General features: G+C 36.5%; 4 protein-coding genes and 1 non-coding gene across 5 annotated transcripts; 2 read left to right on the forward strand and 3 right to left on the reverse strand.

Annotated features, from left to right (window-relative positions):
- Positions 1–416: 416 nt before the first annotated feature.
- Positions 417–3,067, forward strand: LOC135076306 (nuclear pore complex protein Nup107). The gene has a single exon (XM_063970787.1). It carries the CDS (start codon positions 498–500, stop codon positions 3,021–3,023), a length of 2,526 nt encoding a protein of 841 aa, XP_063826857.1. The 5' UTR covers positions 417–497; the 3' UTR covers positions 3,024–3,067.
- On the reverse strand, positions 3,055–6,091 carry LOC135076307 (DDRGK domain-containing protein 1-like). Its single transcript, XM_063970788.1, has 6 exons — positions 5,810–6,091; positions 5,433–5,528; positions 5,020–5,135; positions 4,481–4,612; positions 3,699–3,875; positions 3,055–3,413 (listed from the first exon to the last, which is right to left on the reverse strand). The coding sequence occupies exons 1-6, from the start codon at positions 5,901–5,903 to the stop codon at positions 3,153–3,155; spliced, it is 876 nt and encodes a 291-aa protein (XP_063826858.1). The 5' UTR covers positions 5,904–6,091; the 3' UTR covers positions 3,055–3,152.
- Positions 3,506–3,578, reverse strand: Trnak-cuu (transfer RNA lysine (anticodon CUU)). The gene has a single exon. It is a non-coding gene; the product is annotated as a tRNA-Lys (tRNA).
- Positions 6,092–6,219: 128 nt separating the features above from the next.
- On the forward strand, positions 6,220–7,955 carry LOC135076308 (transmembrane emp24 domain-containing protein eca). The gene is made up of 4 exons (XM_063970789.1): positions 6,220–6,449; positions 6,543–6,766; positions 7,152–7,295; positions 7,653–7,955. Exons 1-4 carry the CDS (start codon positions 6,266–6,268, stop codon positions 7,800–7,802), a joined length of 702 nt encoding a protein of 233 aa, XP_063826859.1. The 5' UTR covers positions 6,220–6,265; the 3' UTR covers positions 7,803–7,955.
- Positions 7,956–8,102: 147 nt separating this feature from the next.
- On the reverse strand, positions 8,103–9,080 carry LOC135076309 (UDP-N-acetylglucosamine transferase subunit ALG13 homolog). Its single transcript, XM_063970790.1, has one exon. It carries the CDS (start codon positions 9,004–9,006, stop codon positions 8,488–8,490), a length of 519 nt encoding a protein of 172 aa, XP_063826860.1. The 5' UTR covers positions 9,007–9,080; the 3' UTR covers positions 8,103–8,487.
- Positions 9,081–11,918: the final 2,838 nt, after the last annotated feature.

The following is an 11,918-nucleotide window of genomic DNA, read 5'->3' on the forward strand; positions in this document are numbered from 1 at the left end:
TACAAATCGAGTTTTTTCATGAGAATTGTTTTATTAAAATTTAATTTATAATAATTTACCGCACTTACGTTCAATAGCAATGTATATGATTACTAATTTGTTAAATCTTAGATTAAAAGTACTTAATTATGTTCATACTTCCGGTAGGCATCGTTCAAATATCATAAACTATACTTTTATATCAGCCAAGATTATGCTTTCATCGTATTATTAGAGTACCATTAATACTCATATGCATTGTTAATACTACTATTTCATATGTTTTAATTCTTTCTAACTACTCTGAAATGAAATATTCTTCTAAATGTTAATAGTTTCATCAAGATTATTAAAGAAGTGATATTTAGTATTTGAATGTGTGTGATATAATCTGTATCCAGCAAATGTCACATTGACATTGTCTGGCAGTTGACAAATGTTTGTTTCCGGCTAAAGCTTGTGCTGGGCGCAAAAATTACATTAGTTTATTAAATTCGATTAAAACTAGTGACTACATAATGAATTTTGATAAAAGTCTCCTGTTACATTCCTCACAACATACCCCGATTAGAAACAAGCGAAGTAAGCATTTGTTACACAGAGAAGACACTTTGAATTTGTCGCCGATACTAAATGAAACCTCAATTTTTAAAACTCTGAATGATACGAGCTTGAGGCAAGTTTTGGATGAATCTTCAGTGTTAGTTAACACAGGAAGCGCTGGTGATGGTTTGAGCGAGGCGTTTTTTGAGATAATACAAATAAGTCGTTCAAACGATGTACTTGATACATTAGCGAGGTTAAGTCAAGTTTGTTGCGATTCACTGGAATTGGTGGAACCATGGAACCGGTACAATGCTCACAACTACTGGCTGGCTGAAGAAGCCAATACCTGGAAGCTACTTTACTGTTTGTATTCCGATTCTATAACTGAACACCCAGAATCTTTGGACGACTTGATAAAAGAACCAACTTTATCGCAACAGGAATTGGTTGGTGCATTGTTTCAGTCTGATTCAGAGTTGCGACTGTTACAATTATTGGTTGATTGGTTGGAAGCTACTGCTGCTTACCAAGAAGAAGCCACTAAGACTTCCGCACCAGTGATCGGAAACAACATACATTGGAGTAATACACTACATCAATTGTTGATTGGGTCAAGTTTATTCAATAAAGAAAAAAATAAGGCTATGATAACTTGTATGGACCCAGATGCACCTAGGCGTCAAAATAAGTCAATACATTCAGATGATCTCAAGGATGATAATGATTTATGTAAAAGAATATTTACTGAAGTGAGATGTGGAAAATTTAAAGAAGCAGTCTCCTTGTGTATCAGTGCTGGACAGGCATGGCGCGGGGCGGTCCTACAGGGATGGATATTGCTTCATTATCTACCGAGAGAAGATGAAAACGCTCCCCTTGAAATATCTGGGAATCCTTCTCGAGATTTATGGAAATGGTGTTCTCTTGGAATTGCTAATAGCGTATCTGAAAACATTCACTACAAGGCTGCTGTAGGCATACTGTGTGGCCATTTGGCTAGTGCTATACAAGCATGCCAAGGAAACTGGGAAGATCTACTTTGGGCACATTTGAGGGTACAAATAGAAGCCAGGGTTGACAAGTTTTTACATGAACATCATTTAACTGCTGATGCTAACACTACTCCCATGGATGTTTTGGAATTGTTGCAAAATGAACTTCAAATTGAAGAACAATCTCTCCAACAAGTATTTGGTGCTGTAAAGTCATTGATGGATGGCAAAAAGGAATCAAACTATCAAACATGTCAACGTCACTTAATGCTTGGAAACATTAGAGCCATTATGCAAGACTCTTTACAATGGATTGACACTGCTGAAGAAAGGTTCATACGATTTTTGGCCCATCTCATATTAATTTTGAGACAAATGGGCAAGGACCCTCAACATGATGTAGGGGACAAGATATTGGAGAAATATGTTACCCAGCTTATTGCTAAGTTAATAGATGGATCCTCAGAATGCCCTGAACTGATTGCTTATTATACATCAACTGTGCCAATAGAACGTCAAATTGAATTATATGCTGAATTGATGGATCATATTCACAAAAGTGAGTACAGGCAGGGAGTCGTGAAGGCAGGCGATGATGCAGGCATTGATGTAGCAGCTTCTGCAAGGGTTGCTATAAAAAAGGCCATTACTGATATTCAACAAGGCTATGGCAACTTAGATTTAACATTTACTCAGACATCTTCGGTTGAAAAAGACAAAACATTGATCACTAAAGTTATTTCATCCCTGGAATGGTTGTCCCTCATTACCAACCAGTTGCAAGAAGCTTTATGGTTGAGTAATGCCATGATACGTACATTCATATTTATAGGAAATACTGATGCTGCATTAGCTTGTGTTGTTAATGTGAATAAAATGATTCCTGATTTTTTGAACAAAGTACCCACCAACTGCTCTGAACTGAGAGAGCACCTATGTCTGAAGGCTTACCTGGAAGCTATTGAAGGTTTTGCCACTTGGTACAGACATTTCATAAGTGGACAGCCAAAAGATGTGGAACCACTGCCTCAAGATGCAACATTCTCTGACAAAGTTCACCATGAGCAGAGATGCGCCCAAGTTGAGCAACAGAAAGCGCGCTGGTTGAATGCTGTGCTCCACCAATCGCGGCACACGAAGAATTTGTTGTACAACGTGTTATTATTTCCTAGTGGCTGGCTTCAAGATGAGAATGACAGTGTCTCCTCTGACAACTTTGATGAAGATGAAAAACAAGAGAGACTGAAGCAACTGGAGACGCTGAGACGTCTGTGTATACCTGAGGTTGTAATTCTAATCCTAAAAATTTTACAAAGTGGAGAAGATATTGATAGCCACAAAGAAGCATTGAAACTGTGCAACCTCATATCGGGTGAAAATAGAGGATTGTACAAGATGTTCACAAAGGCTAAACTTGTCGAAGTTTTGGATAGGATCAAGGAATCATCTCTTTTGTTATTAGAGAAAGGAAAAGATATGTTTGGTTACGAAATTAATGATGAATAATTTGTTTTTTTTTTTTCAATAAAATAAAACATTTTGTATAACAATGTGTTCATTTTATTTTACATATTGAATCTCCTAAAATTTTAAGTATCAACACATAAAATTAACAAATATTTTTCTTTGCAAAATCTATGACACTGTAACTGGGTTTAGATTAATTAATTCATTGCTACTCTCGGCTAAATCTGTTATTGATACGCGCCCCCTCTGTTTTATGAATTTCGCTACGTCTTCCAATTCTTTTTGCGATATGTAAATGAATTTCCCTCTGTCGTCGATAACACCAGTAAGATCGCCAGATGATTGGAGGTCTGCAATTCTGTCAATGGCTGCTTGTGTCTTCAGTTTGAAGTGTGCAGCCAAATCTTCTAGCAGCACGACTTTTTGTGCCTGGAATAAAAAAAACAACAAATTAAACATGGAATATTATTCACTCACAATAACTTAAAATTATGCAAGAAAATAAAATGCAAAAAGATATGCGCCCAACGTGGGGCTCGAACCCACGACCCTGAGATTAAGAGTCTCATGCTCTACCGACTGAGCTAGCCGGGCTTATGCCGGGACGACGAAATTTCATAACAGTATCTTGGTTTTATGCGTAGCCAGTCTATTTCTAAATATAGGTATAATCCAAATTGGTTTATTTGACAATAGTGTTAAGGTTGAGTTTACTTTGATGTATTCGATGAAGTCTCGCAGCAGACTCTCGCGGTCCTGCTCCTCATTTTCTTCGAAGCCCTCGCTGTCGACGCTGAACGCGGCCTTCATAGCCTCGTATTCCTCTTGCTCGCGCCTCTTACGCTCCTCCTCTGCTTTCCTTTCAGCCTCCTCACGTTGGCGTTCCTCTTCCTATAAAAACAATGGCATATTAAATTTCAGTATTTTGTGGTTCAGGTCGCCACCAACCGGCTATTGGAAATCATTGGGGGAGGCCTATGTTCATCAGTGGACGTCCTATGGCTGAAATGATGAAGCATTTTTGGTAGTTTTTTTTTTCTTTTAGATTATATTAGGTAGGTTTTGTATTTTTACTGGCCAAAAATCTCAGTCAGGCAAGGGTAAGCATCAAAATTATGATATCAAACAGTATTCCCATCACTTTTTCAGCTATAAGTATGTACCTGAATTTCTGGCAGCAATAAAATATACTTCTTAAGGTTCAGGCAAACCAACACGATCACAAGCGATCAGCCGGCATGCAGCGATGGCGATCAGACTTAAATGCATTGGTCGCCATCGCTGCGCGCCGGCTGATCGCGTGTGATCGCGTTAGTTTGGCCGACGCCGAATTAAAATAGAAAACATTTTACTAAGGCTGGGTTGCACCATCATACTTTAACAAACACTGGTTATTGTTATAGTTACGGTTAAAGTAACCTTACTTTGGATTGTACCACCTATTGCAAGTCAGTCTAAGAATTTGATGACTTATGAAATGAAATATTTAAACTTACCTCCTTTTTCTCCTCTACTTTCCGTCTCTCTTCCTCCATCTCTTCGTCTCTTTTCTTTTTCATCTCTCTCATTTGCTCCTCAGCTTCTCTTGCCTTCTTCTTCTCTAACTTAGCTTCCATCTTAGCTCGTTTCTGAAAAGATAATTTTATCAGACATTAGAAAAAAAACTTGAAACACTGCAAAATATTATTTATAGTTTCTATGTAACAAAGTTAGTAAATTGATAGTAAAATTTTATTATAGAAGATAAAAACCAATTGGAATTGATTCATTCATTCATTTCTATCATTCTTATTGAGGTCAATAAGAATGATAGAAAGTTGAAATGTCAGAATATTAAAAAATACCAAAATAAAATTTAAGTGAAAAATAGTTTTGTAGGCAAATGGGAGGTAAGATAGCCAGTTCCTCTGTGGATGAGGATTCCAGAAGAAGGTCCCTGCTGCCTTAAGACTGATTATCATTTTCCATCTGGTGAGAGGCTAAGAGCTTCCCCATTGTAGACAAAACAAATAAAAAAGAAACTCAATTATATTACCTTGGCACCCATTTTGTCATCAAATTCAACTTTGCCGGAAGTCTCCGGCATGTTTCCGTCATCCGCTTCTTCCTCCGCTTCCGGTTCATCGGCCAGGTCAACTTGGTGACGAGCAGCTGTGAAAATTATTTATTATGAAATTATACAAGTTCTAGAAACAAAGAATTTGACGTAGCCTTAGTGCTATGCCAATAATGTATGATCTTTCTTTTTTCATCCAGCTCTGCCAGCTACTTCTTAATTTGTTAAAAACAAATTATGTAATAAAAAATCTCTAATCTATTCAAATTATTGTTTAAACAGATTAGTAATAATTGTTAGGAGAATTTTATTTCCTTATCTATTTTGTAATGCCATGTAAATCTTATCTGCATGTTAACCTTCAGAGTAAACAGAAAAAATAGTAGTTATACCATTAGCTCTCATCCTAGCCCGCTGGTTTCTGACTGCCTGCACTCTGCCAGGGCCGCCATCTCTCTGCACTGCAGCTGCTCTTGGTCTGGCTCCAGCTGCAAACGGAAAATATAAGCATTTAAATAATATTACCTTCATTATGTTCTTGCAGTTGATATTCTAATAGGAATTCGTCCCGGATTTTTTTTTTAATAACCTCAATTGTTTAGAAATGTACATGTATCTTCAATTAATCTTTTACACTGAGAGATCTTAGGGGGATTTTAGGGGCTTATAAGAGGGATGAAAGGTCAGAATAGACGTATTTCATAGGGCTGTTTTATTGTATGATTCAGAGGTGGAATACAATTTCTTGTGATCAATTAATAAATCTTACCTTGTGGTTTCACTTGGCATACTTTTAAAAATGCAACAGAGAGCACTAATATGACTATAGCACTAATAATAGCAGCAACAATAAATGGATCCATTGTTGTAACAGATTTTCTGCGACAGATCACTGAAAACACCTAATGGTTAAGTTAATGACAAAGATAACTGTAGGTTACACAAATATAGTAGGTTTTATTATCATTATGCGTATTTTTGTTTATTGTGAGGCACAAAATATTTTAAGATTATTTTAATTCGATACGTCATCAACAACAATCGCTCTTATGTCAAATATTTTTTTTAATTACTTAAAAATGTGGAGACTCGTGGAGAGGCTAGTTTCGGACTCTGCAATCTATACGAAAATAAATGCTAAAGAATCGTTCAGAAACCGATACATGCTTGCAACGGAACAATCTTTTGACATTTGTGTTGGGGTGACGTGTGTAATGTCAATTTTATGTCGATTGTGATTTTGGTTTTCGCCGAATACAATATCCACAAAAATATGGAATTATTTAGGATTTCATCAGTTTTATCATTGTTCCTATTGTTGGACTTGACTTCGGCTTTGTATTTCCACATAGCTGAAGGGGAAAGGAAATGTTTCATTGAAGAAATACCCGATGACACTTCAGTAATAGGTGAGGCCTTTGAGTTCGTTTTATCTTATTAGAAAGTGTACAGTTAGGATGTTAATAAAAGTAGGGGTTTTAATTGAATGGTAACGTTTTCAGTAAACTACAAGGTGGAGTTGTACGACCCCCGGTCGGGCGGGTTTATGCCGTCGACTCCTGGCATCGGTATGCACGTGGAAGTGAGGGATAGCAACGACCGGGTGGTGCTGTCGCGCGTGTACTCGTCAGAAGGCATGATCTCCTTCACATCAAATGTCCCGGGAGAGCACGTCATCTGCATGTACTCCAATAGCACGTCTTGGTTCAGTGGATCACAGTTGAGAGTGAGTTCTTGCTGTCTACTATTGTAGTCCAGTCAAGAATTTGTGAATATTCCTTCATATAGGTACTCGCACAAAAAGTCACATAAAATGATTGTGACATCATGATATTGCTGTTATTAAACACTTGTGTCAACAAAGTTCAATTTTAACAATTCTCAATATGATTTGGAACTATACAGACCAAATATTTACATTTATTATTTGTACAACAATCTATAATGGTGTTAGTTGCCTTGCTGATCCAGTAAATGCAAAAAAAAATTCTTGATTTATGAAAATGACACTAAAGTAATAAAAGAAAATGCAAGCTGTAAAAGGAATATTACTAAAATGCTGAATGAAGACATCTTTCATGTTTACTAATTACTTGTTAAACAATTTCCAGGTCCACTTGGACATCCAAGTCGGTGAGCACGCTGTGGACTACGCCAATGTGGCACAAAAGGACAAGCTGACGGAGCTGCAGCTGAGGATACGTCAGCTTCTAGACCAGGTGCACCAGATCACTAAGGAGCAGAGCTACCAAAGGGTAAGAATATTTTTTTATATTTTTTTCCATTGACTCTAAATCTTATTACAATGGTACAGGACACCCAGTTTACATAATATTTGGCAAAATTCTTCAATACCATATGGCTTGAATATAATTTTTTATCATAGTGTTAATCATGTGTGAGTTCTATGAGGGTGTCATCTTCTTTCAGAAGAAACCCTCCTTAAATTATAGAATAAAATAAAAATTTATAACAATAACTAGATTTAGATTTAAGCTAGCTTATGAATATGCAGTTATATTAAAAGCTACTTTCCATTGCATTTGTTACTGTCCAGAATTAGTAATATTTAAAAATAATCCTGTTCTAAAAATGTTTTTTTTTAATTGCAGCATCGTGAAGAACGTTTCAGACAAACTTCAGAAAGCACAAACCAGAGAGTCCTCTGGTGGAGTTTACTTCAGACTGGTGTGCTCGTTGGCATTGGCTACTGGCAGATGAGACATCTCAAGAGTTTCTTCGAGGCTAAGAAATTAGTGTAAACAAAACTTCATTGTTTTACATTGTATTTTTCATTTTGAGTTCACTTTTCTGTTCTAAGTAGTTTAATACAAACAATTTTTGATAGTTTTGTTGTCCTGTTGTGTATTGTGAATGATCTGTATATTTTTCAATAAAAAAAAATTATTCCACAAGTACATTATTTATTCAAATTGACACAGCAAAAGTTGTAAGTAAGATTTTATCTTATTTTAATAATAAACAAAACATAAAAACTATACATCTTTGTATTCAAAATTTCAGCGAATTGCAGTCCTGCTGGACTTATGACCTGCTTTTGTTATCCAACTAACTGTTTTTTGTGTGCAATAAAGATTTTAAATAAATAAAAATATAAGTAATATGGAATGAAGCACATCACATTAATAGTTTATTGTATTCTATTTTATTAAATAAATAAATAATTTTTGAGCAAACAGCCATTTCATTTTGCACAGTCAAAACTACACAGTTTTCTTGCAAAATCATACATATTACAACTGCATAAGTTGCTATAGTGTTTAGGTTGATGTTTCCCTTTATTGTCTGTTTCTACTCTTTTATAAAATAAAAGTATAATAACACATTTTTCAAATCATTTAGACAAGGTATTATTATATTTATTTACACTTACTATGCTGTAAGATTAAAAGTTACTGTACATTATAAAACACGAGAAACTTACAATTATTTAGCCTTAGGTTTAACTCTAAACACATCATCTAAATACCTAATAAATAATGTTGGATCTGGCTTCGGGAATGGGTTCAACATACCAAAGTCTAGCATATCTAATGTACTTTCGATGGTGTCACAGGTGCAATAATACAAATGCCCGTCCACTTGTAACTGCTCGGCTAGCTCTATCTGATGGTTGTCCATTAGTTCCTCATTTACAACCACCAGTAAAGGTTTCCGAGCTTCTAGGACTTCTAAGCAGCTCCCAGCTCCTGCGTGACTGATAACAAGGTCCGCGTTGTTTATGTCGTCCAATATAGAATCCTTCAATCTATATGCGTTAATTTGAACCCCTTCTTTATCGTAAATACCTGGCTGGAAATCACTATTGCCGATTTGCAAGGTTATCACTTTGCAACCCATATTCTTTAGGCTTTTTAGAACTGAAGGAGTCATGATGGTCTCGACGAGCAAATCGAAACGTGTTGTACCCACCGTGATGAAACATTTTTGGTATTTTTTCGACATTTAGGTACTTGAATTTCTTTCAAAACTTCTTCAGATCAATCAGGTAAACAAACATTCAGCAATGACGTCGCGAAGTTGGCCGACTGTCATCTGTCATTACTGTCACATGTCACATGTCAAGATTTGACATTATGAACTTTTTTTTATTTTATGCAAAGAAAGATATAATTAATTTATTTTTAATAAAATGCGCTTGATATACAGGGTGTCCCAAAAACAATGGATAACCCTGTAACCATCGATAGGCCTCGCTATGATCTCCCTAACGTCCATTTTTGACCCCAGTAAAAATATCACCGTTTTCAAGATTTTTAAGTTTTTGTGCATTTTTAGAAAATTGCCACCTGCGATTACTTTTTCTCATGCCATTTCTACAAATAAGGATACTTTTCAATCTAGTTTTTTTCCTTATCACCAGGGATAGTTGGGCTATCAAAAGAAAAGATTAAAGTTCAACAAACTAGTTTGAACGTATGAAAATTTTAAGAAATTGCAGAAGAGAAGGAAAAATTAATTCATTGTCTTGTACTTTTGATCAGCCATCGTGTAAAAAAAATGTAGGAAGACCATCGTGCCCATTACCTTAAAAACTTCCTTGGTTAATTGAGATTCTAAAAAGGTATCACAAGCCTATGTATTCTCTATTATTTTTATCTTATGGCTACTTGAATAGCAACTAGTACGAAAACTGCAAAAATGAGTTTTTCTCGTAATGGTTACACTAGGACTGCATAGTGGCATTAAATACAAATGGATAATTTTTAGCGTAGGAATTTAATTATAGCAACATTTTATCATCATCATCATCATCATTATCATTTCAGCTGTAGAACGTCCACTGCTGAACATAGGCCTGTACCCTAATGATTTTCTTAATAACCGCTTGGTAGCGGCCTGCATACAGCACCTTCCTGGTTATCTTTATGAGGTCGTCGGTCCACTTTGTAGGTGGACGTCCTACGATGCGCTCTCCGGTACGTAGGACGTCCACTGCTGAACATAGGCCTGTACCCTAATGATTTTCATAATAACCGCTTGGTAGCGGCCTGCATACAGCACCTTCCTGCTTATCTTTATGAGGTCGTCGGTCCACTTTGTAGGTGGACGTCCTACGATGCGCTCTCCGGTACGTAGCCTCCACTTGGACCCTGCTGTCTCAGTTCTGCGAATTACTTTGCCTTGCCCTTTGCCACTTCAGCTTGCTGATCCGTCGGGCTATGTCAGCGACTTTAGTTCGTTTACAGGTCTCCTAATTTCTGATACGGTTTCGTAAAGAAACCCGAGCATAGCCCCTTCCATAGCACGCTGTGCAAAAAATCCACGTTTCCGAGCCGTGTATCATGACGGGCATCTGTCTATAGGCACATTTATAAGGTGTAAAACAAAGATTAAGTAATCACAAAAACGCAGAACGGACAGCCAATGGGGCAACAGAGTTCAAGTGGAGGCTACGCACCGGAAAGCGCATCGTAGGACGTCCACCTACAAAGTGGACCGACGACCTCATAAAGGTAAGCAGGAAGGTGCTGGATGCAGGCCGCTACCAAGCGGTCATTATGAAAATCATGGGGTACAGGCCTATGTTCAGCAGTGGACGTCCTATGGCTGAAATGATGATGATGATGATGATGATAAAATGTTGCTTTATTAAAATTCCTACGCAAAAAAAAAACATACGGGTCGAATTGAGAACCTCCTCCTTTTTTGAAGTCGGTTGAAAATTATCCATTTGTATTTAATGCCACTATGCAGTCCTAGTTTAACTATTACGAGAAAAACTCATTTTTGCAGTTTTCATACTACACTCGACGTCAAATAAATCGCACCTCCCGCGACAAGCATTTTCAAACGTATGCATCCCCACTTCCCATCAATATTGGTACCATTTAAAAGCCTAGTTCTAACCTTCATTTCATTAAAGGAAAGGTTTTTACCCCAAAAATGTGTCTTTAGAAGGATCTAGAGTCACTTCTTCAAAAAATAGGTAGTTACGCTAGAGCCAATTTTTATGGCTATAAAACTGTTAAGTTGGGTTTAATTGCTATCCATCTGTTAAAGAGGACACGTGAAATCATTATTTGGTTTTATAACCATAAAAATTGGTCTAATTGATCCCATAGGTGGGCCCAAAGTGAGGTATTTTTTAAAGTCACATTTATGGTATATGTTAATCATTTATTAAGAAATTAAATGTGTTTTTCTTTAAGGATATTTATTGGGCTTTCAAATAACACCAATATTGTTGGGGTACCATGATTGTGTCAGAAGAAAATCGTTAAAGTTCGCGTCGCGGAAGGTGCGGTTTATTTGATGTTGAGTATAGTTGCTATTCAAGTAGCCATAAGATAAAACTAATACAGAATACATAAGCTTGTGATACCTTTTCAGAATCTCAATTAACCAAGGAAGTTTTTAAGGTAATGGGCACGATGGTCTTCCTACATTTTTTTTACACGATGGCTGATCAAAAGTCCAAGACAATGAATAAATTTTTCCTTCTTCTCTGCAATTTCTTAAAATTTTCATACTTTTAAACTAGTTTGTTGAACTTTAATGTTTTCTTTTGATAGCCCAACTATCCCTTGTGATAAGGAAAAAAACTAGATTGAAAAGTATCCTCATTTGTAGAAATGGCATGAGAAAAAGTAATCGCAGGTGGCAATTTTCTAAAAATGCACAAAAACTTAAAAATCTTGAAAACGGTGATATTTTTACTGGGGTCAAAATTGGACGTTAGGGAGACCATGGCGAGGCCTATCGATGATTATAGGGTTATCCATTGTTTTTGGGACACCCTGTAGATCGATAAGGATTTATGTATTCTTTTGGTAAGCAATTTTTTCAGTTGAACATCGATAATCCTTTCGCACATCCATTAAAATAATATACAAGGATTTGTGCGATCGTACTCA

Source organism: Ostrinia nubilalis, chromosome 11 (genome assembly GCF_963855985.1).
Source record: "Ostrinia nubilalis chromosome 11, ilOstNubi1.1, whole genome shotgun sequence".
In the NCBI taxonomy this organism is placed as follows: Eukaryota; Metazoa; Arthropoda; class Insecta; order Lepidoptera; family Crambidae; genus Ostrinia; species Ostrinia nubilalis.

Excerpts from the sequence above, each read along its gene's own strand:
- LOC135076309 (XM_063970790.1), bottom strand. The coding sequence starts at position 9,006 with ATGTCGAAAAAATACCAAAAATGTTTCATCACGGTGGGTACAACACGT.
- LOC135076306 (XM_063970787.1), top strand. The coding sequence starts at position 498 with ATGAATTTTGATAAAAGTCTCCTGTTACATTCCTCACAACATACCCCG.
- LOC135076308 (XM_063970789.1), top strand. The coding sequence starts at position 6,266 with ATGTCGATTGTGATTTTGGTTTTCGCCGAATACAATATCCACAAAAAT. Across the intron at positions 6,450-6,542 it reads CGATGACACTTCAGTAATAG|TAAACTACAAGGTGGAGTTG; the intron begins GTGAGGCCTTTG and ends TAACGTTTTCAG. Across the intron at positions 7,296-7,652 it reads AGGAGCAGAGCTACCAAAGG|CATCGTGAAGAACGTTTCAG; the intron begins GTAAGAATATTT and ends TTTTAATTGCAG.
- LOC135076307 (XM_063970788.1), bottom strand. The coding sequence starts at position 5,903 with ATGGATCCATTTATTGTTGCTGCTATTATTAGTGCTATAGTCATATTA. Across the intron at positions 5,136-5,432 it reads GGCTAGGATGAGAGCTAATG|CTGCTCGTCACCAAGTTGAC; the intron begins GTATAACTACTA and ends TAATTTTCACAG. Across the intron at positions 3,876-4,480 it reads AAGTAGAGGAGAAAAAGGAG|GAAGAGGAACGCCAACGTGA; the intron begins GTAAGTTTAAAT and ends TTGTTTTTATAG.